General features: G+C 40.2%; 1 protein-coding gene across 1 annotated transcript; it reads left to right on the top strand.

Moving 5' to 3' along the window:
- The first annotated feature begins 599 nt into the window (after positions 1–599).
- LOC141006432 (anthrax toxin receptor 1-like) lies at positions 600–14,415 on the top strand. The gene is made up of 18 exons (XM_073478642.1): positions 600–757; positions 2,778–2,849; positions 2,953–3,024; positions 3,117–3,198; positions 3,321–3,354; positions 3,633–3,712; positions 4,363–4,431; positions 4,520–4,600; positions 4,709–4,769; positions 4,880–4,978; positions 6,761–6,830; positions 7,388–7,466; positions 8,112–8,207; positions 8,316–8,357; positions 8,500–8,592; positions 11,820–11,978; positions 12,774–12,854; positions 13,957–14,415. The coding sequence occupies exons 1-18, from the start codon at positions 600–602 to the stop codon at positions 14,335–14,337; spliced, it is 1,809 nt and encodes a 602-aa protein (XP_073334743.1). The 3' UTR covers positions 14,338–14,415.
- Positions 14,416–22,354: the final 7,939 nt, after the last annotated feature.

A 22,354-nucleotide genomic window follows, 5' to 3' on the forward strand; every position in this document is an offset into this window, starting at 1 on the left:
TGTACCAGCTGTCCCAACAGGTGTACTGCATTACTTTAGGAGAGACACATCACTATTCCAGTTCTTACTGTGGTTTAATTTTCAATTTCAAATGCCGAGAATCTGAATGACCATTTCATGTTTACAGTGACTCACAGTGAGTTGCATGGTGCATGTGTTTACCACTGAGTGGCACTGATGGGCAGGCTGTGGAATTGAGTAAACTTAAAGAAAAGTGAAAGAACAAAACAAACTCAGTTATTGTGAGAACAAATGTCTGGTGAAAGCTGTAGGGTCATACAGACAACACACTAAATCAACCACTAAGACTTTTTTTTATGATTTTATTGATGTGATTTCATGGTACTGTGTGTTAAAGTGGTTCACTGTGGAGAGAGAGCGAGAGAAAGACCATCAACTTCACTCCTCCTCTGCCAGCACACATCTGTTGCTGAGGAGATGGGACTGTGATCCAGAGAGGAGCGTTCAAAGCCTTGGAGATCGCTTTGCACAGCATGGCTGACCGCATGCTCAGTGTGCTGTGAGAGGGGACAGGAGAGTATTTATGTTTACCTTCTCTCTGATTGATTGAGCCAGTGCTTTCTCTTTAACCTGGGGTGATGTCCCAGTGCTGGTGCAGCAGGCAGGTCCTGCTCGGTGTGGAGCTGGGCATGCTGGTGGCGGTCCTGGTGGCCGGCGGCGCAGGACAGATCCATGACAGGAGGGAGGCAGGGTCGTCCTGCTACGGAGGATTTGACCTATATTTTGTTTTGGACAAGTGAGTGTTACTACTTTCACACTATTACAAAGGAAGGCTTTTATTATTCAGTGCATGAGTCATCTGAAGACACAGGTGCAAACATTCAAGTTGATCTCTAGAGATATTAATGGGCTACTTGCATGAAAAATATGTGCTACTGTACTACAACCAGTAGCCTTAGCCTGTTGATTGATGAATCTAACGAGGACAGATTTCTGGCTTTGTAAAGACAAAAACAATCATGTGAGTACTTAGAGTCATAACTGCCAAACAAAAGCACATGTATGTTTATTTTGAAATGTCACCTGTCCAATTCTGTCTGTATTAATATAGCATATTTGACTTGTTTGCTAAAAGATAAAAAAAAAAAATCAGTCATCAGAGCTGCAGAATTTTTGGTGGTGTGAATCCCCCACAACATTTTATAGCTCCATTGTTTTCCAAATTGCTGAAACAGAGCTGTAAACCAACAACCTGCATTGCAATTCATTGTAATTCTGCCCTGCATCAAACCAGGGCTGCAACTGATGATTAAATTCCTCATCGATTAATATGCTGATTAATTTGGATCGGTCAGTGGTTGCCTACCAAAGAGGATTAGGGCCACTGTAAGCGTAATTTTTAGGGTTCTGACTTTTCCCCCCCACAATTCTGTTCTTTTTTCGTCAGAATTTGGATTTTTTTCCTTAAACAACAGTTTAAAGTCAAATTTATCAGTTTACAGTTAGAATTCTGAGTCTAAAGTCAAAAATCTGAGGAAAAATACAGGATTCCTAGTTTAAAGACAGAATTTTGGGGAAAAAACAAAACAAATTCTGTGAGCAAAAAAAATTACCATTTTGGTATTGTCTTTAAATGTCATGTTTTGTCTGAAAAGCGGCAAATCTTCATATGGGAGAATCGAAAAAATAGTTGACACTTTTGTTTGAAAATGACTTCAATGATTAATTGTCTTCCATTTTAGTCACCAGGCAAAAGCAGCAGATTTTATGGAGACTTGAATGTCCTGTGTGAGGGCAGCCATAAGGGTTAAATTAGACTGTCCATTAACCTGTCATGATGCTAATGTGTTCTCCTGAGCAGGTCATGTCAAGTCATGTGCTGTTGTTTTCTAGGCCAGGACTTCATAAACATCCAGGAAGAATAACTTATAAGACAGACAGAAAGTGTGTTTACACTACGATGAATCATTTGCAGAGTGCTTATTCAGTCACATCAATGAGAAGGTGCACTGAGGGGATTCCTGTTGTCAAACTGCGGCCACATTTCACTGACAGTAGCCCACGCAAAGTCGCAGCTTCAGCTCCCTCTGCTTCAGTCGACAGAACCCTTTCTCCATTAGAGCCAGATGTTCCAGGGAAGTTTTTTGGCTGTCTGTGCACTGGGACTCACATCACAGGATAAATGAAAACATAAGGGAGCGAGGAAGAGAAGCAGTGCAGCGTGAGAAGAAGCTGCAGAGATTTTGCAAACTTTTTCCTCACATTTCTGGTTAATTGCTGACTTTTGCTCCGAAAGCTGCATTCTTCTTTTGATTGCTTTGTTGAGTCGGCACCTGTTTTCAAAATCAGGACCCCGACACAAAGCTGAGTTCATAAGAGAAGAAACTGACGTGGCACTTCGGTTTTTGTTTGGCATTTAAGAATGAGCTGTGAAGCCACATGAGAAACAGTGGAAAAATTAAGCATCAGCATTCAGAAGGAAATACAAAGGCTCACTGGCCTCTTTTGTGAAGTTTCACAATGTTGAATGCACAGACACTCATTTAGTATGCATAAACAATCATAGTGCAAAACCAACTTTTTTTTTGTTCACAGGCCAAGTGGTTAGTGGATGTTAACTCAGTAGATTACCATTGTTTGTTTGGCTGGCGAGTGAAGCAATTTTGTGCCCTATCACCATATGAGTCATGACACTTACTCTACTAAAATAAGTGCATGACAGAAAGATAGAAACTGGAGGGCTTTTGGGACTGCCACATTCATCTTATTATCATGAAACAAAAAATCATTCATCTGCCTTGAATTTTCTTCTCCAGGTCTGGCAGTGTGCAGCACTACTGGAATGAGATCTATTACTTTGTTGACCATCTGGCTCACAAGTTTATCAGGTAAGTCCTCACAGAAACATCAGATTCAAAGAGAAAAAGAGTAAAAGAGTAAAACGTGTTTTGCTTCACATATGGTCTGACAGTCGCCTCTTCTCGTTTTCAGTCCTCAGCTGCGGATGTCTTTTATTGTATTTTCAACAGAAGGAAGGACTCTCATGGCACTAACAGAAGACAGGTACAAATATACACAAACGTCTTGTGTTGAATATTCTTAAATTTACTTAGTCTTGAAATTAATATACATTTTTATTCTCTGTAACTGATCAGAGAGCAGATCCGGGCCGGGCTGGAGGAGCTGAGTATGGTGCAGCCAGGTGGAGACACCTTCATGCACAGAGGTTTCCAAAGAGTAAGCCATCTGTTAATTCAATGGGAATCTGATCCTGCTTACCCACCAGTATGGCATCTAACTTTTTTAAATGAGGCTCATTTCAATTTATAGCCACTGACGCCTCAAAACTTCTCCCTCAGGCAAGCGAGCAGATCTACTACGGGACTGGAGACGGTGAGTAGACGTTTTCCTTTTTAACACTTACTCATTTCCTTCTACTTGTGGAGTCTTTATCCGTTCATCAGAACTCGATTCAAACAGATGGAGGAATCATCATATGACGAAAGACATAACAACAAAAAAACTCTCCTGCCCTTTCCATCACATGACGATTGTGTTCAAAATGTGTTTTTCCCAAAAGGCTGATGGTGATTCTTCATTAGAAGGATACATTTGAATAACTAATTCCACTTCCACAGCTAATTTTCCTCCGATCTGGGTCTGACTTTCAGGTTACCGGACAGCCAGTGTCATCATCGCCCTGACGGACGGTGAACTGAGAGAGAATCAGTTTGATCTGGCACAAAGAGAGGTGATGTGAAAATCAGCTTCACAATGAAATTAAGGGTGCTAGTATTCTTTGAACGTACTATGAATGCACTTTTAATGAATCAGTGTTCAATAGCAACCCAATAGGCAGAATAAATGTCGGCAATGTGTGCTTCTGCAAACCACGGATATGTTGCAACTTTACATTTAATATGTTGAAACTTTACATTGAGATGTTGAAACTTTACGTTCCTTTAGGTTCAATTTTCAATTTTATGTTGAGACTGCCCTGTGCTTATGGTCTGGTGAGCTTTAGGCACAAAAATAATGCATAATTTAACTTGACCATTATCACCTACTAATGTATATTATTGCTTATTTTTCCCTTCACTGTGTTAAAAATAATTACAAAAATATAAATAAGGAGGATGTTGCTGTGTTGCCCTCTTCAGGTGAAAAAAACTTCCTGGCTTGTTGTTCTCGTGGCCACGCCCCTCTCAGTGATGTCACAACAGATGAGCCCAGCAGCTGTCAATGGCAAAACATGAGGCGCAGCATCACTGATGGCGGCGCGGCCACGAGTGGGAAAAGCTTTGAAGTTTCGGCCCATGAAGCGCAGTCTTTAGTGAGCGTTCATCATTTTACTGCAGCTCATTTGTTGTTTGTTTGTTTGTTTGTTTTATTTCACATCAGGCAGGCAGAGCGCGCCAGTTAGGGGCCACTGTGTACTGCGTGGGAGTAAAAGACTTTAATGAGACTCAGGTACATCAATCTGTCAACCAATACACAAGTTAATCAGCAGAGGAATTAATTAATCATCATCAATAAAACGTGTCAAATTTCTTGACAGCTTTCGACGATAGCTGACAGTAAGGACCACGTCTTCCCTGTCAATGATGGATTTCAGGCGCTACAAGGGGTCATTGACTCGGTAAGAAAGCACATGACACTACAATATTACCGTGATTAAATACCGGCTCGCATATTTGAATATACTGTTCCTTTATTCAGCTTTTTATATTATTATTTTCCCTTTCAGATCCTGAAGAGATCCTGCATTGAGATCCTGGCTGTAGAGCCCTCCAGCATCTGTGAAGGAGGTAAAGACGCACAGAAACAGAAGAACACAACATTCATTATATTATCAGATTACATGACTCTGCCCGAGTTTCTTCAAAAATACTTATTGCATACTTACCTGCTACTTCAGAATCTTTCCAGGTGGTAGTCAAAGGAAACGGTTTCCTTCACGCCCGAGACGTACAGAAAGTTCTCTGCAGCTTTCGCATCAATGACACCGTCACGTTGAGTAAGTACAAGCCCCAAGGTCGTCGTTCACAAACTTAAAGAAAAGTAAGAAAAGTTGATTCTTGAGCCTCATTCCCAACTCGTCAAATACTGACACTCCGGGATTGTAGGTCGGGTTGGTCACCATCCCAAAGCGAAGCACAAGTTGGGAACGAGACTCAAAATTCCACTTTCTTACAAAGTGAAGTTTAAGTTCTGTGGTACATCACACTGTTCTTGGCAGACTGTGATACATCTTATTAAAGGCGTATGTTTTAAGTTTGACTTTTTGTGGCTTTTAAGCTGCATTGATCTATATTTTTATATAAACAATGGTAATCTTCAATATGGAACGAGTCGCTCTTAGTGACAGACTCACATCGAATTCTCACGTAGCTGTTTAGCACCTTTCAGCATGTTGTTTCGGTTTCACAGCCTGCAGTGCTACCTGCTCAGCACCAAACATCAGACAGGCAAAGTTAAAAGCGACCATCTGGTAAACAAGCTCTCAGGAGCTCCTGGAGACCAAAACAGAGCTAATAGGAGTGCGAATGTTGGACTAGAAATTCAGCAGGCCATCAGCTTTGAACGTGAGGGCTTGTTGTGGAGTTCTCCCCCCAAGAGGCCAAAAACAACAGCAACAATACATTAAACCCCAGAGCAACATTTCTTTATTGCAATGCACTATATAATCACTCTAAGCCAAATAATGGTAAACTTCTGTAGACTTTGATAAAGAACCAGATTTGTTCTTTCTAAAAGCTCATGAGTTGTTAATACAGTAAAAACTTCAGAAATCATGGAACTGACGGGTTTAAATGTACTTAAAGGAACAGTAAGTCATTTTGTGAAGTGAATATATAGCTTTATTGCCAATTGATGAGAAAATATACTCATGTCTGTGCTAACTAAGATATATATACACAGCCAGCAGCGAGTTAGCTGAGTCAGCATAAAAACTGCAAACAGAGGGAAAAAGCCCATCTGGCTCTGTCCAGAGGTAACATATGGTTTATCTGAAGACGATATGGCTGTTTCGATGGTGAGCAAAAGACAAAAGAACAGTCGGAGGAAGAACCTGTTAAAGTCATCTATATATATATTACACAATACTGAAGGCAAGCTATTTTAGATACAGAGATGTGTGTAAATGAGTTCAGAAAAATCCTCATCCTCTGTTGTTCGCATTATATTGTGAAGTGATCGACGAGGGACAACAACATCGTAGGTGTGTGAATTCAAACATCGCATAAAAAGCCCAAATCCAACTATTAATAGGCAGAATAGAAAAGCAGCAGTTTTGGGTATTCCACTCAGCAGCCATTTACATGACTGTGCCACGTTTGTTTTGGCCAGCACAGACGGGGATGGGTGGGGGAGAGCAGCACTTTGTGGCTCACAATGATTTAAATCCCCGTCCTCCACAAAAACCATCAGCACCATCTCTCTCCGCTTTGAATCGGCTGGTTTAACGCTCAACGCTTCTCAGATGTCTGAAAGGGAATGTGGATCTCATCAGCGACGAGCACTGTCTTAACACACACTAGACACTCACTCAGCCAGGGTAAATACACCGCAAGCCTCCCTCATTTGCTTCATTTTCCATAAGGACAGGAAGTCCAGGAATTTAATAACAAAAAGAATATTTTCAGGCTTGAATGGACTGAAGTTTCAGGACTGGTAGAGAAAAGTCTAGCAAACCTTTCCCTTTTATTTTTCACCAGAGACCCTGACCTATCTTGGTATTTTACTTTTATTACAGGATATCATGATACAAATTCTCATGTTTATTCTATTTCCACAGTGAAAAGACCTTTGGTGGTGAGAGATATCTACCTTTTGTGTCCAGCTCCTGTTCTGGAAAAAGAGGGAACGTAAGTGATCACTGTTAATGATCGCAGACAAGCACTGATCGAATGTAACTAAGTACATTTACTCAAAAACTGTATTACGTCGAATTTTGAAGTACTTGTACCTCACTTGAGTATTTCCATTTTCTGCTACTTTATACTTCCACTCCATTACAATTTGGAGGCAAATAGTGTCCTTTTGACTTGTTTATATTTATCTGATAACTTTAGTTACTAGTTACTTTGCAGATTGCATGCTACATTAAAGCCAAAGCAGCACATTTTAAATTATTTCATTTCATCAAAAATAAAGAAAACTGATTTTATTAAGCAGAAAAATGCTGAATGTCTGATCTGAATAATCAGAAAGGTCGATGATCCCTCACCCCTTAGTATTCATGTATACATTTAAATATATCGTTAATTTGTTTACTTGTACTTTTGTGCATTGATTGCCAATAAATGACTCTTGATACTTTATACCACATACTTAGTATCACTCAAGTACTATTCATATGGGTGACTAACAAAATACAGCAAATTATCGTCATCTTTCATTTACTTTCCTACCTTTTCTACAGCTCTGCCACCCTCCACGTCAGCATGAATAATGGCCTGAGCTTCATATCGAGCTCTGTCACAATTACTGCTGTCACCTGTGTAAGTACAATGTAGAACAAACACTAAACTCACTCATTAGCTTATGGCTTCAAGTATTCAATGACCTTCAGCGTACACTTTGACTTTGTCTAAAGGATGCTAAATGTTTCCTATTTCCAGCGCAGCAGGTCACATATTATTGTGTTGCTGGTCATTAAGAGTTATGGAATCAAAGAAACACTTTAGTCCTTGTTAGCATCAGCTGTTTCTTTCAGTTTATCTTTGAAGAAACATCCAAGTCTCCTGCTGTCACACACGTCTGCAGCTGCAAGCAGCTTGACCTCCTGCCTCAGTTTTGAGCATTTCGTTAGTAGCCTTAATGCTGACAAGATGCAATAAATCGAAAGTAATCCATAATGTCCTCTAAACATCACTGAAAAGACTTTTCAGAGGCAATTTATCTCATTTTGGTTAAAAGTGAAAGTTGTATCAATAAAAAACACATAAAAACATTATAAAGAATGACATTTCTACATTTTCTGCTACAACGAGCTGTATACAGGTTTGATGGGGTATTTTATGTGTTGCATGCATTTACCTCTTGGGCTTCTGTTTCACATTGTGTTTTTGTCATTTTATCCAGCAAACACACGTCTTATAGGAATCTTACCCTGTTCATGTCCTTGTATCTATTTTCCGCTATAGTCTGATGGGACCTTTGTGGCCATAGCTCTGCTCATCCTGATGTTCCTGCTCACCATCGCTCTGCTGTGGTGGTTCTGGCCTCTCTGCTGCACCGTGGTACGACTTGGATCGTCTCAGACTGAAGAACATGCAAATGTGTTTACGACACACCAGCCGTCCTCTGAGGCTTATAATACACATTCCTTTTGTTTTTGTTTTTTGCAGGTCATTCATGAGCCGCCTCCTCCAGTAATAGAGGACGTCTCTGTGAGTTTTTTATTTCTTCACCTCGCAATGAAAAAATTCTTGTTACCCATTTTAATTATTTACGACACATCTGCTCTTTGGCTGCAGCCTCATCTATTTGATTTACTCTTGAAAACATGAAGACTGTTTCCTTCCTTTTCAGGATGATGAGGATGGTTTTCCCAAGAAGAGGTGGCCCACAGTGGATGCCTCGTACTACGGAGGGCGTGGAGTCGGAGGCATCAAGAGAATGGAGGTAAAAACAGATTATAAACAAATAAATATGTAATAATTATGATGAAGACACACTAAAATGGAAATCAGTGTGATATCTGGCACATGAACAAAGTGAGTTCTTTCTTTTATGAACACTGTTTGTGCATATTGTGAACATGAGTCATCATACTGAGGATCATACAGTATAAATTAATCTCTAACAGCTGGAAGATGATACAAATATTATGAATTTCATTTTTCATGATTTTAATTATTGTTATTAAAATCTCTTTTTCAAGGGAACCCTGAGGGCAGCATAAAAACACTGTTACAACAGTTAATACAATGCAAATAACTTAAACCAAGTGGGCTATTTTCCAGATATTCCTTAACCCTAAACTAAATCATTGCTTTCAGAGTTTCTTTCTTACATTGAATTAACATCAAACCATCATCTCACGTTTCTTTACATGCTTTTGTAGTGTAACTAAATTCTGCTTCTAGCATGCTCACATCCTGTGTGTCAGAGTCTTGGTCAGAGCTGCTGTAAATCACCTCCTTACTGTATCCCCTGTTGTCAAACTGACCTCCGTCAGTCTTAGGAGGCTGTGTTCAGTCCCAGTTTGGTCTCCAGCCGTGTTTACACTCACGTCAGGTGGCCAAATCCAGTTGAGCTGGGCCCCCCTGTGACCTGAGGTCTCAGTCCAGACAAACTCCAGGGCCACTGGGTACACGGCTAATTGAGCCATGAGCTAATCGTCCAATGGTGGATGCAGGCTTCCTCCTGCGTGGTGTGGTTCTGGTATAAAGGTAGTTTCTCCATGAAACTGTTCAGAACAAGATCTGTGGATTATCTTGAGTAACCTGGTCATGATTTCTGTTGACTTTTCTAAATGTATTATTTCATAGCATGTATTTTTAAAATATAGAATATGATTGAAACTACTGTATATCTGTATGCATCAGCCGGCTTCAGGTTCCTAGACGAAACACGTGGCAATCTTAAATCTCGCACTCAGCCAGTTTGGAACTGTTGGAAGACGCGATCAAACACAAATAGAGCAGGAATACAAAAGGAAACAGGAAGCGACTCATTCCTTAAAAGAGATGACTGTGCAAATCCATGCTGGAATAGACTGAGTCAGTTTGTTGTTGTGGCTAGTTTGGAGCGCTAGTGAGAGTTGAGATGAGGCCATCTGGCCGGTAAACTGCAAGTACGACACATCTAGGCAAAGATTTAGACAGTTTTTACGGTCCGGGGGCGAGGATGTACTGTATATTAATCATGCAAGCTGGCATGATTTGTTTGTGGTTGTGTTTGGTCTTTGGCAGTCTGCTCAGGACAGATGAAGGTGCCTGTCAGTGAGATCTTTTTGCAAAGGCTTGAGATGGTAAAAAAACATCTCAGTTTCTGTGAGGAAAAGAAGGAAAAGGTAAGGAGTGGAAAGAAAAGTTCAGAGTCATGACGTCAAGTGATTTCTGATTCAGTTCGACATCTGAGCCAAGATAACCGAGAGCAGCCGTCAGTCGAGTATGAAGTAACATCCACAGGTCAGGAGGGACCAGATGTGTCTGTGGTCTAAGAGAAAAGAATGTCAAGGAGACAGAAGTCTACCTCTCAGTGTGAAGTGCTTTACAGACTGGTGGTGCAGTTTGAGGTGTGTGTGATGTGAACTTGAAGCGGCACCGCTTCCAAACAAAGCAACGGAAAATATGCATGACTCCATTTAAGTGCCACAGTTAAAGACTTCACGGCTTCTCTGTGGCAGCTGCAAGGGAGTTAATCTGAGTAATGAACTTCCAAGGTTGCTTTGACAGTAGTTTTCACTCGTGATCTGATGCATATTCCTTGACATTTGTGTGAGCAGCCAGGTTAAAAAAAATCTTGAAACAAAGCTTTTAGCGAAACGTTCCTTACCTGTGGCAGTGGGTCTCTTGTTTAATTTGAGGTTTTTAAAAACAGGTTCAGAAATAACTGCTCTCAGAGATTTAGGACAGAATCCCCAAAACTCTGGAAAACTTTGAGGCAAGGGAGCCAACTTCTGTTTTCTTGTGGATTTTAGAGGACTGGCTTTAATTAAATTCCACACAGACATGTTTATGACATACACGCATCTGCCAGCATAAGTGAGGAAAAGTAATGTTTTACATGTAACAGTAATGCAGCAAGTTGTTGCAGAGCTTGACATAATTTACAACAGTTTTAGTTGTTGCATTCAGATGAAGAGGCCTTGGTAGAGTATTATCAGCTCAAATCAGCATCATGCTATCAAGAGAAGATTGTCTTATTATCCCAAAATAACAATTTAGGATTGTATCAAGACAGCTACAGCTGTACTAGCAGCTCTGTGAGGCTGTACTTAGGGCATAGCAATGTACCCCTTTTTCATGACAATCCATTCAATATTAAGGTATTTCTCCAGAAAACAAAAATATTAAGCTAATGGTGGTGCTACAGGATTTCATTGCAATCCATCCAATGGTTGTTGAGATATTTAAGTCTGGACCAAAGCGTTAAGTCAACCAGCCGACAAGTCAACTTTGCCTTTATTAGCTAACGTTGCTAACGTGGCTAAAAACACGACCTCAGTCAGCTTCCGCAGTAAATGTAACCAAATGTACTGTGAGATTTATCATTAATATTTTTTTATTGAGTTTGTCTCTAAATCAGGGGTGCCCAGACCTTTTTCCTTGGAGGGCCAAAATTAAAACTTAATGGTAGGCCACAAGTCAAAAGCCACCAACTATTGTATTATATTGTTAAGATGCGAAATGGTAATAAAATCCCAAGTTCCTTTAAAGGTGCATTATGTAAGAATCAGCCACCTGTCCAGTTCATACTCCAAACAAACACCATTTTACCAGAGTAACTGCTAACTGCTGCTAACTGTACCTGCCGTAAGCTTGTCAGATAATAGGGCAGTGCTAGTGGTCCAGATTGGGAGCTTTGTGCACTGGGGAATTGTTGTTGTTTACACAGATAGTATTAGCACAGGAGGTTTGGACCAGGGTGTGCCGGGGCTAGTTGGACAGTAAGCTAACTTCAGTGGATATCGCTTCTTCTATCTCTCTTTCAAATCAAAACAGTGATTTATATTATCACTTTTGAAAAATGTTTTTATTTATTTATTTACCTTTTCCTAGGAAAATCTGGCGGGCCGAATCGAACCTTGTGTTCGGCCATCTTCGGGCAGCCCTGCGCTGAATGAAAGTTTCATATTTGTGACTGATTGCAGCGCTGTGCTGAAAGCTTCTGCTTCTGTTCAGGTCCGATGGGGAGACAAAGGCTCGACTGAAGAAGGAGCCAAACTGGAAAAAGCTAAAAACGCTCGAGTTGTGATGCCCGCAGAAGAGTTCGAGTCACCGCAGTCTTACTACACTGTGCACAAAACCATCCGCCCCCAGAAGTGGTACTCTCCCATCAAGGTGCTCCAGTCATTTACTTTTATCTTCCTTTTTATTATATTATTTATCAATTCACTTATTTTTCACATGGGACTTTGAGGATTACTATGTGCAGGTTACTTTTATTTCATCTAATGTTTGATTCTGCCATATTTTGACTAAAAAAATATAAGTTTTGGGTTTACTTAGTAGCCTTTAACAGAGCTTTCAATGACATCTCACGGTGCTCCTCAGTTTGCTCAGCTGTCACAGAGATGTGGATCACATAATGCTAACATATGTAATACACAGTATGGCGCCTCTTCCAGATGTTGCAACACTAGGCTTGGCATTAAAGACCTCTTCCTTATGAGAATGTCCATCCTCCATAACCTAAAAATATTTCATTTTTAATGTTTCTGGGACTGATGTGTTCGCAGGAAACAGTTAATAAAATTAGTTTCCTGACATATTAGTCAGCTGGAAGGAGGGTAATGAGAACCAGACATGAACCCAGCTAACCCTTGAATATGGAATCTGTTGAGCTGGTGTTATTCCTGACAGAATGCATTCTTTGTTTATATGCCTCTGTGGCATATAATAAAGCTTCCTAAGAATCAAAGAGAGACATCTGGAGCAGATACTGTCCATCAGAGTCATAAATAAACACTTAAACTCTGCTGCTCTTTTGTTAACTCAGACTTTTAAATGATTGTTTTTGCTGCACTGATGGCCAAAGCACACACATTGCGTTAAAATTCTGGTTGTTATCAGAGATTATTTGTGTAATATACCATTTTTTATTTGTGCCCGTCATCGGTGATCCTCTTTCTGCAGGGCAAACTGGATGCTTTGTGTGTATTCCTGAGAAGAGGCTACGACAGAGTGTCTGTGATGAGACCTCATCCTGGAGACAAGGTGAGACACGCCAGAGATAACAGAATAATAGAAAGTTAAAAAATGATTTCCTCAGCATCAGCTCTTTGCAGCTGTAAGATAAGGACACATTCATTCAAAACAAAGCAATTAATAAGATTGGGAACCAACTATGTCAACTTTTGGCAGGGAGACATTTAGGAATTTGCCAGAGCTTAAACTCTCAACCTTTTGGAAATGAGGGATAAGGGAGGTTTGGATCTGAATTCTGTACAAGTTAAGAGAAGTTTTTCCATGGAGTAGATGTTTATAAAAAAAGAAAGAATAGTGACTTCAAGGAGACCTTCAAGTAGCATAGTGAGTAAACAAAGGTGATATTTGCAGCAGCATTGTCTGCAGGAATGCTCCGGTCTGCAGAAGTGATCAGGAGTAGATGCGGCCTGGCTCCATTCAGCTCCCAGCGTCAGCAAGGCTCGGCTGGCAGGAATGCTGTTTTCTTCCATGACACTCACTAATGGAGGAATTTCCTCTTTCCATCTGTTGAAAGCTGCTGCAAACCTGCCAATCGCTGTGCCACAGTAGATTTCTCATTACACTTAATGTGAGACACAATCACCTCCAAAGTAACATCTCAGCGAGAGACAGGGACTTGTTTTAATTTTCACTTGTTGCATTGGCATTTTGTCTTTTACTTATTACCTGTCCACCTTGTATTCATTGTCATTTTAAGTGACATTTTTTCAGTTTCATGTCTTTTCTTTTCATTTCGCATCGCACAGTTCACCCAAAAATGTAAATCCAGTCATTATCTTCTCACCTTCATGCCAATGGAAAGTAAGGTGAACTTTTGTAGTCCACAAAACATTTCTGGAGCTTCGCAGCAAAACAGCGTTGCAGCATTCTCCTAAACCACTGAAGTAGATGGGGACTTGTTTTAAAAAGTAAAAAATCAACCAAAAAATGCAACGTTGTTTTGCTGCGAAGATACAGAAATGTTTTGTAGACTTTGTACTGAGTACATAATGACTGAATTTACAGTTTTTGGTGAACTGTTCCTTAAAGTACATGAACAAAACAAGCCTCTACGACAACCTGCGATTACTTTACATGCTCTGACTGAACCAACTTGGTTTCTGTTTTAAAGGGCAAGTGCATAAACTTCACCCGAAGCAAATCCTACCCTGCTCCTCGCTATCCCATCTACAACCACCCCTCCACGCCTGTCTACACTTTGCCCCACAGTTACCGGCGCCGTCCGTCAGACGACGACAACCTCTTCAATTTGCCCCCTTCGCCAACTTCAACGCTCCCCCCTCTCCCGACCACTCCTCCCCCGTCCTCCACCACCCCTCCCATGTACTACACACCGCCTCCAAACAGAGCCCTGCCCCCAACCAACATGAGCCCAGTCTCTGCACCGCCGTCTCCAACTGGCTCCCTACCACCTCCACCTCAGGGTCCACCTCCATGTAGAGCGCCTCCTCCGTCACGCCCTCCTCCACGCCCCAATTCCGAGAACCACTGATGATGATGATGATGATGATGAAGAACCAAAGAGTTGAAGAGGAGGATTCAAGCTCAGGATGGAAACATGAAAAGACCTTCTCACTGTGCCTCTGTTTAATTACAGAGTGAGAATGTGACTATATAATGCAATTCAGCGCCTGCACAGTAAAAACTTTTGACACTTATGTCTGTTTTCCTCAACAAGTGGCTCATGCATGATGTGCCATGAACTAAGTTTTTTTTTTTTTTTTTTAAGTCTAGAAAATGCTATTTAGTGTAGCAAGCACAGCTTCGGAGCTTAGCTTATTCATTTCTTCTGAACATTTCTTCCTAATATCAAATCAGACAAATTGGTCGAGTATTGCACTGTGCTTTGGACTGGTATAAGCTTGCATTTTAGCCTTCGCCTGGTCTAAATCTTTTGACCTTAAACTAATCTTTTACTGTTTTGCACAGTGAAAAACAAAAGTCATGACTTTAAGCAGCAGAAAATCCAGAGGCTCAGCAACAGCGTCATGTGTTTTATACATGCAGGTCTGTATATTTTGTGAATGAATATTCAATAAATCACAGAAATATATGTGTGTACATTATACAGCATTTGATTGATTTTTGATGTTTTTTTTAAAGGTAAAAGTAGGAAGGCTAGTTAAAGTGATACTTAGATATTTTGGGAAATACAGTTATTCGCTTTCTTGGCAAGAGTGAGATAAGAAGATGAGTACAACTGTTATGTCTTAATGGTCCTCTTCAGAGAGACAAGACTGGAGGACGAGCCAAATAAATGCCAGGAAAGACTTAACAATAAGGGACACAATATTGTGTGTAGTTACCAAGAAACAATTGAGGAACGAATAAGCAACTAATGGCTAGTTACACATTAGTAAGTAACTCCTAAACAAATGAACAAGCACCCAAAACTCTGAACAAGCAGGTGAACGGCACAATCATGCCTTAATAATTACTTAAACATTAGTTACACTTTTTGTGCACCCCAAGTAGTGACACAGAGTACTGAGTAGTTAATAAGTAGTTCCTCATTACCTAATTGTTATCTTGTGATTACTTCCAGCAAAGGGCCACACCCCATACATGTGAGTATTTTACTTGCACACTAATAAAAATGAATACAAATGCAAAAACAAAAACAAAAAAGAAGTACAATATTTATGGAAAAAAACATACCTAAAGGGAACTTTTAAAAACAGTGACTTGAAAATCATATCTAAAGCCAGTGAAAAACACAGCTTGAGAGGTGTCACAGATGTGTTGGTTCAGAAAGTTAAAGGAGCACTATGTAGTTCTGAGAAGAAATTGTAATCAGAAGAGAAAGATCTTCATTGACTGATTTTTTTTATGCCTAAACAAACTAAATAAACTCTTTTTGTTTTCATGACTGATAAACTGACCTTCAAGGACAACACAATTTCTTACTGCTTTACTTTGTTTATATTTGTCGGACCCTGCCACCTTTCTAGCGTCAGACAGTGTTCTTGGGACCTTATTTTCCTCTGAGAACAGCTTGTTTATTCAATTATGGAAAAAATATATTGTAGTATTACCTCATTGATATTGTAAATATTAAAAGCCTGAGTTTGAATTTCTTCTTTAAAACAACATAGGGCCCCTTTAAAGTTCAGATGCAGAACTTCTCATTTCCACCATCAGAACAGAGTTCTCTTGGTCCATCTTTCCAGGGGCGGCAGAGCCTTCAGCTGTCTCGTATTTCTTCTTCCTCCAGACGTAATAGACGGCAATCCCAATTAATATCAGAGTCACCACTGCTGCTCGCAAACCACATATGAGCAGGGAGTGATCTGTTCAGATAAAGAGACACAAATATCACATATCATGTTATTGCTGTGACAGCAGAGTTAGTCGTCACTTACTTGAGTACCATGGGTTATCTCTGCTGGATTAGTGTGTGTGATGTGAGTGGAGAGTTTTATGGACACTTTGCTGCTACTCTCCTTACCCACAGAGGATGACTCTGTATCTGTTGTTGGCTTAGTACACCAGGATTCGCTGGATACAAGCAATCTCTGTGAAAAGTGCGTCCCGTTGAATAAGCTGCAGTCAGTTAACCTGAAGCCTATGGAAAAGAAACAGATCGATAACTGATGTCAGCAAATCTTCAGCGTCGTAATTACCAAACTGTTTTCCACTCGTCTTCTCACTCACCGCAGGTAGACATCCTACTGACGTGATTGCTGACTGAGCAGTCCAGTTGTCCTGAGACTTTTTGTTTCAGAGTGATGTTGTTACTGCCTTTATTTCCAGAGAGGAGCTGAGTGTCTGTCAGTGTGTATCCATCCAGAGTCCAGCTGTACTGAGGACTGTCCCCTCCCTCAGAGGAGCAGGACACCCTCATCTCTCCCTGGGACAGACACTCAGAGACCAGCAGGACAGAGGACACAGGAGCTGAAGGAACACACACTCACATGACTTTTGATATTGTCACAATCTCGGTCACTCTATACAGTTTCTAATACAGAACAGACATAGATACAGAAATAGGTAGAATATGAGATATGTGTACCTTGAATGGTCAACTGTAGAGTCCGAGACTCTAATCCCTGTCCTCTTAAATCAAAGCTATGAAGAGTGTATTCACCACCATCAGTCCTGCTCAGGTTATTGATCCTAAATGTTCCATCACTGGGAGTAAATGAGGAGATGTTTTCCATCAGGTTATACATGATGTGATTCCCTCTCCCATTCAGTACCATTGCTTGGTTTTTGAACCATTGGTATCTGCTTATTTCTGAGGCGTTGTCCATCAGCCGGAGAGCCACGGTTCCTTCCAGAGGTACATAACACTGGGCTCCATCCTGTCTGCCATCACAGTAGGTTTCCACACCTGGAAATTTTGAAACAGAAGTTGAAATTAACCATTTTGATCCTTCAGTTTCAACAAAATAAATGACAATGGGACATACAGTAGTCAAACCAGCAGAAACAGTGTGTTAGCTGCAGCTGTGTCTCTGGCACAGACCTGTGACCAGTGGTGGGATGGCACCGAAGTACTCTGACAGAGTAGTTTTATATTTATAATACAATACAAATATATATTATACATGATAATATATATGAAATAAAACCCTGTGAACGATGCCATTCAGTACTGTGAGTACTTTTAATACTCCAATTACACATTTGCATAATTAACCTTTCGACTATTTTCGAATCCATTTTTACTTTGTAGCATCTAGAACTGTTAATGTTATTATAAATAATGTATTATGTATCAAACAGAAATAGTATTTTTGCTGTATCTTCTCAGACCAACCAATAAAACATTTTAAGCTGAGCCACAATGTACAGTTGTTTAGGTAAAACATTGTTTTCAAGTCTCTTCCGGACGTTTTTCAAACCTTGTTAATCTTTTGTATCTGTTATTTGTATTTCTGTTGTTTTAATATCAGTGAAAAAATAATACAAAAGCCGCTTGAATTTACCGTCATACATTATGTAAATAGTAGTTATACACAAGCCTTTATTTAAAATTACGCCAGAGGAAGCTCTCATGTTGTTTCAGTATCACAGCTCTATGGCAGCCAATATAGATCAACGCTGATAAAAACACATTTAGTTATATTTAATTCATTAATGTGAAACATGGGTCAATGTTTGAGCTGTAACACATCACTGAAGATAATATTTGTAACTTTATCTGGTCGTAGTATCTGCAGATTATATTTTTAATATATTTGATACCTGCATTAAATGTGTCAAATTAAAATAGTTCAACGGCTCACCATGAGAGACTCCAAGCAACATCAGCAACAGTCCAAACACAGCGTCCATGTCTCCTCAGTGTTCAGCCTCTGTTTATTCAGTCAGCAGCTTCCAGACAAACCTTTCTACTACTAGCAAACAGGCAGATCTTAAACTGAGCACCCTGAAATGTATTCTCATAATGATCAGATGGAGATAACATGTGTGAAAAACTGTTGTTAAAATAGTATAGCTGAGAGAAGAAACAGGAAGCAGGGTAAATGTGGTCAGTACTTCTCAACAGTACAAGTCTCAGAAACAAGTCATCTGCTTGACAAGTTGATATCTTGACATCTATCTTATTCTTTAGTTGCAGACATAATGTTTATCAGCGAGCTTTGCACAATATCAAACTAACTGTAAAAAGTGAAACAAGTAAGACTTTTACTCTATTTTTGATGAGCAGAGCAAAGATGAATGCAGGTTGAAAATCCATTTTCACTTTGAGGTTACACAGCTTAATCCCTGCAAATATCTTGTAAACCAGAACGTCTCATAGACTTGGATCAAAAACTCTGTGAAAGAACTTTTTAACTCTGCTTTTGGGCCTCAGAGCATCATCAGGTAAGACTTTACACTGCATCAACATAATCTAATTAAATCCACATTTATTTGTAAATGGGACGAACCATTTCTGCCAACATGAAGGTGTTTCATGAGGACAGTTGATATTCTTATACCCAGGATGCCTGTATGCACTTGTGTGAAAACGTATGGTCTATTTAACACAGCCAAAGCTCAACCCACCGACATCACAGTAAAGTTGTTTTTCACAAAATGATAAAGGAAGCAGAATATTGCTGGTCGTACCAGTTCCTCATTTATGTTGGGAACAGAAGTCCAGGCTACGCATCAAGATGTTATGATATGTTGATCGAACTGCAAGAAAATGTTGGTTTATGTAATTGTAATGAAATGTTCCTCATTTATAACAATAATCTTCCTCCTCTGCTTCTCTCTGTGCTCTCATTAGAGTCTAAAACAGTATTTTCTCAGTCCTGTTCTTGTAGGCCCCCTGCCCTACATGTTTAAGATGTTTCCCTGCCCCGACACACCTGATTCAAATGAATGGGTCGTTACCAGGCTTCAGATGTGTTAGAACAGGAAAATGTCTAAAACATGCAGGGCATGGGGCCCCCGGGATCAGGACTGAGAAACAGTACCCTAGCAACAATAAACTCTATTTCTATTAATAAGATATCTTTTAAAAAAAAATCTTTAATGAAAGTAAATCTTTCTGATCTTGAGCTTTTCTGTTGAGAATGATCAACAATAAATCCCAAAGTTAGATAACCAGAGAGTTTAATCTGTAAAACTGTCTGCATGAAGCTCTTAAAACACAAGAGTTACATCTTTGGCAGCCTGTGAGGCAGACTGTCAGGAGCTATTAAAGTTATGTAGCACGGACCAAACAGACCTCTGGAAGATTACCATGAGACTGACTTGGCCGCCAGAATGGCAGACTGAAGGCTTGTGAAAGGATGTGTTCCTGCCATAGGTGAGTGATAGATCAGTAAAAAGCTGATTTTATATTGTTTGCTCCACTCATCACCATGAATTCTGAATTGGCTTTATCTGCATTATGATCAATGGCACAGAGGATGTTTTATAACACTGAGCTCAAGCACAGTTTGATGCTGGTTAGTGATGAGTTTATGACTAACTTGAAGGTTGAAAATTGTGTATGTATATTCATTCCCCATTACAAGAGTCCTACGTTCACAGATTTATATGACAGAATGAGAACATGACATGAATGTGTCACAATAGGAGGGTTAATGTGGGTGAACAGAGTATTGAATTGGGGAATGCAGCAACATAGGACCTTGGGAACATATGATATTGGGAACTTAGAACCCGAGCAACATAGGCCCATGGCAACATAGAACCATCTGGACATAGAACCATGGGAACATAGGACTCTGGGAACAATGTCAGTTATGCTGTTACAGTTCAAAACTGTACCAAAAGAGTTTTCTACTAACAACAGATCACAACACTGACACCACTGCTGGTTCACTTTGGCTGATTAGACTGAGCCTCTTCTCAGGGCCCCCTGGGTGTGTGCAAATTGTGACATCACCCTGACTTTCCTGTTAATGTTGTGTGCTTATTAGTGCAGAACAACCCAAAGTAGAATCATGAATTTGTTCCAAACCACTCCCTCGTTTACTCATCCGTAAAAAGCTAAATTAATGATCATTTAGCTGTCTAAGTCTCGGCGGCCATGGCACTGCTTTACTGTCACACTGTCATGGATAACAGGGACACTCAAATAAAATGGAGCTATCGTTAAGTCAAAATGTCTGCTGCAAGAATTAGTGAGGGCACTATATAGTGCATGCATTTTACACTCAGAATTCAGACACTCATATAAATGCAGGGTGGTGATTATAGTGCACTGTATAGTAAAATGGGGAGGGATTTCAGACACAGCCCAGGACTTTTATTACTGCATAAAGTTTGTTGACATCATGTAAGTCGGTGTAGCTCCACCCATTTTGAGCCTGAGCAGAGGTCCAATCAGCAAGAATTGGAAACACCTGTGTGGGTGTGCAGGGTCTCTCAAAAACAACATATGAACTTTGTCCTAACATTGGAAGCAAAGATGGTACAGTGTGTGAACCTGATTATAAATCAGCCTCCTGATAATGACCAAACATGTTGAAGGTCATTGAAATACAGTAGGATGTATGGATTCACTTTAATTGAAGTATTTGATTAAAAAGGTGGCTTCACATCATTGTCGAGACGAGGTGAGCTGCACTTGAGGTGGTTGTCCGACCTGATGAAAACGCCCCCACGTGTCTCCATACGAGTATACTTTGGGCACCACTCGAAACTTATGGAAAAACTGGAGAAATTGGCAGGATACGCACATCTGGGCTGCTTTGCTTTCCTGGCTGGCACGGCAGGAAATGAGCATACAGCTAGAATGTGAATGAATTAAGAGAAGGACGAATAAAGTGAAATTGTTTATTTCTAAAAGTACTCTAAAATGCCTATAGCCTATAGGCTCCCTCTAGATAAAAATTGTAACCTGATATTTGGGATTATGCAACAAGCCAAGGAGCAGCCAGTCAGCTGACTCTTACTCAGATCTACAAAAATAAACCCCATTATATCTTTTCCATGTGTATCCCTTAGTTTCTGTTCATTTGGAAGTGCTTTCACAGACGCATTCAGTCGGACTTGCAGTCCTGTGGGCAGTGAGCTAATGGAGGCGTGTCTGAGAAAACTGCCAGACGCAGAGGCAGACAATAAAATCAAAATCCAACTATGATGCCATGGAGATCTGGAAGAGGAATTTACACAGCTTAACACTTGACCAAGTTCATCAGAGAGCAGTTAAAAGACAGTTAACAAAATGCTTCTTAAATCTTCCTATTGAAAAGCAACCGAAGCTTAAAGATGGGCTTTGGGACCACTTAAAAGTCTATTTCTGATCCTGTTTGTCTGTTTCCAGCTTTGTTTTGGCAGAGTTTGTTTTTTCTGTCTTCCATAATGAACATATTACACAATAAATGAAATTAAATCATCTTATTTCCAAGAGGACAACTATGCAAAGATCTCTTGACACAAAAGCGGGAACTGTTTGTGCAATGTGCATGTGACAAAAACCAGTGTTTCTTTTGTTGATTCCTTTTTCTGGAAATCTCACGGCACAGTGTCGTAGCCTCAGAAAATAACCAAATAATAGCAAATATGTTAAACTCAAAGGAACAGACTGTATATATGCTCAGCAGTGGCCTCAACTTGGCCAGTGCTCAGTCTACCTTGGCTGTACAAACAATAGCAATCACTGATGTCACACAGCTCATCAGCCGCACCGTAGCGGGGGTTTATGTCTACTTTGCACACGGCCTTGAACTAATTCATAGGAATGCCTCAGCCCTATCTCTTTCCATTCATCCTGACATGTTTACTGCGATGGAATCAGCTCATGACCTGGTTCTCTCCCCTCTTTTTCCATGTGCTCTTCTTGTCCCAAGTTGATCAATCTCTTACTGAATCTGAGATCAGGTGCCTTTTACGCATTGCTGAATAAAAACAAGTGTCTCATCTTCCACATGAACTGAACTTACCCCCTTTTCTTCCTGGACTGGGAGTTTTAAACTGTAACTCATGTGTTTTCGTGCTGGTTTATTGGAGTTTCAGCCTGTCATGAAATAGCAAGCACTTGTGTTTATAGAGTTGGATCGATTGATTTGTTTTTGTTTTTTTTCAATTTTCCTGCATTTTGTTATATTGGCACAATC

The sequence above is a fragment of the Pagrus major genome, chromosome 12, assembly GCF_040436345.1.
Source record: "Pagrus major chromosome 12, Pma_NU_1.0".
In the NCBI taxonomy this organism is placed as follows: domain Eukaryota; kingdom Metazoa; phylum Chordata; class Actinopteri; order Spariformes; family Sparidae; genus Pagrus; species Pagrus major.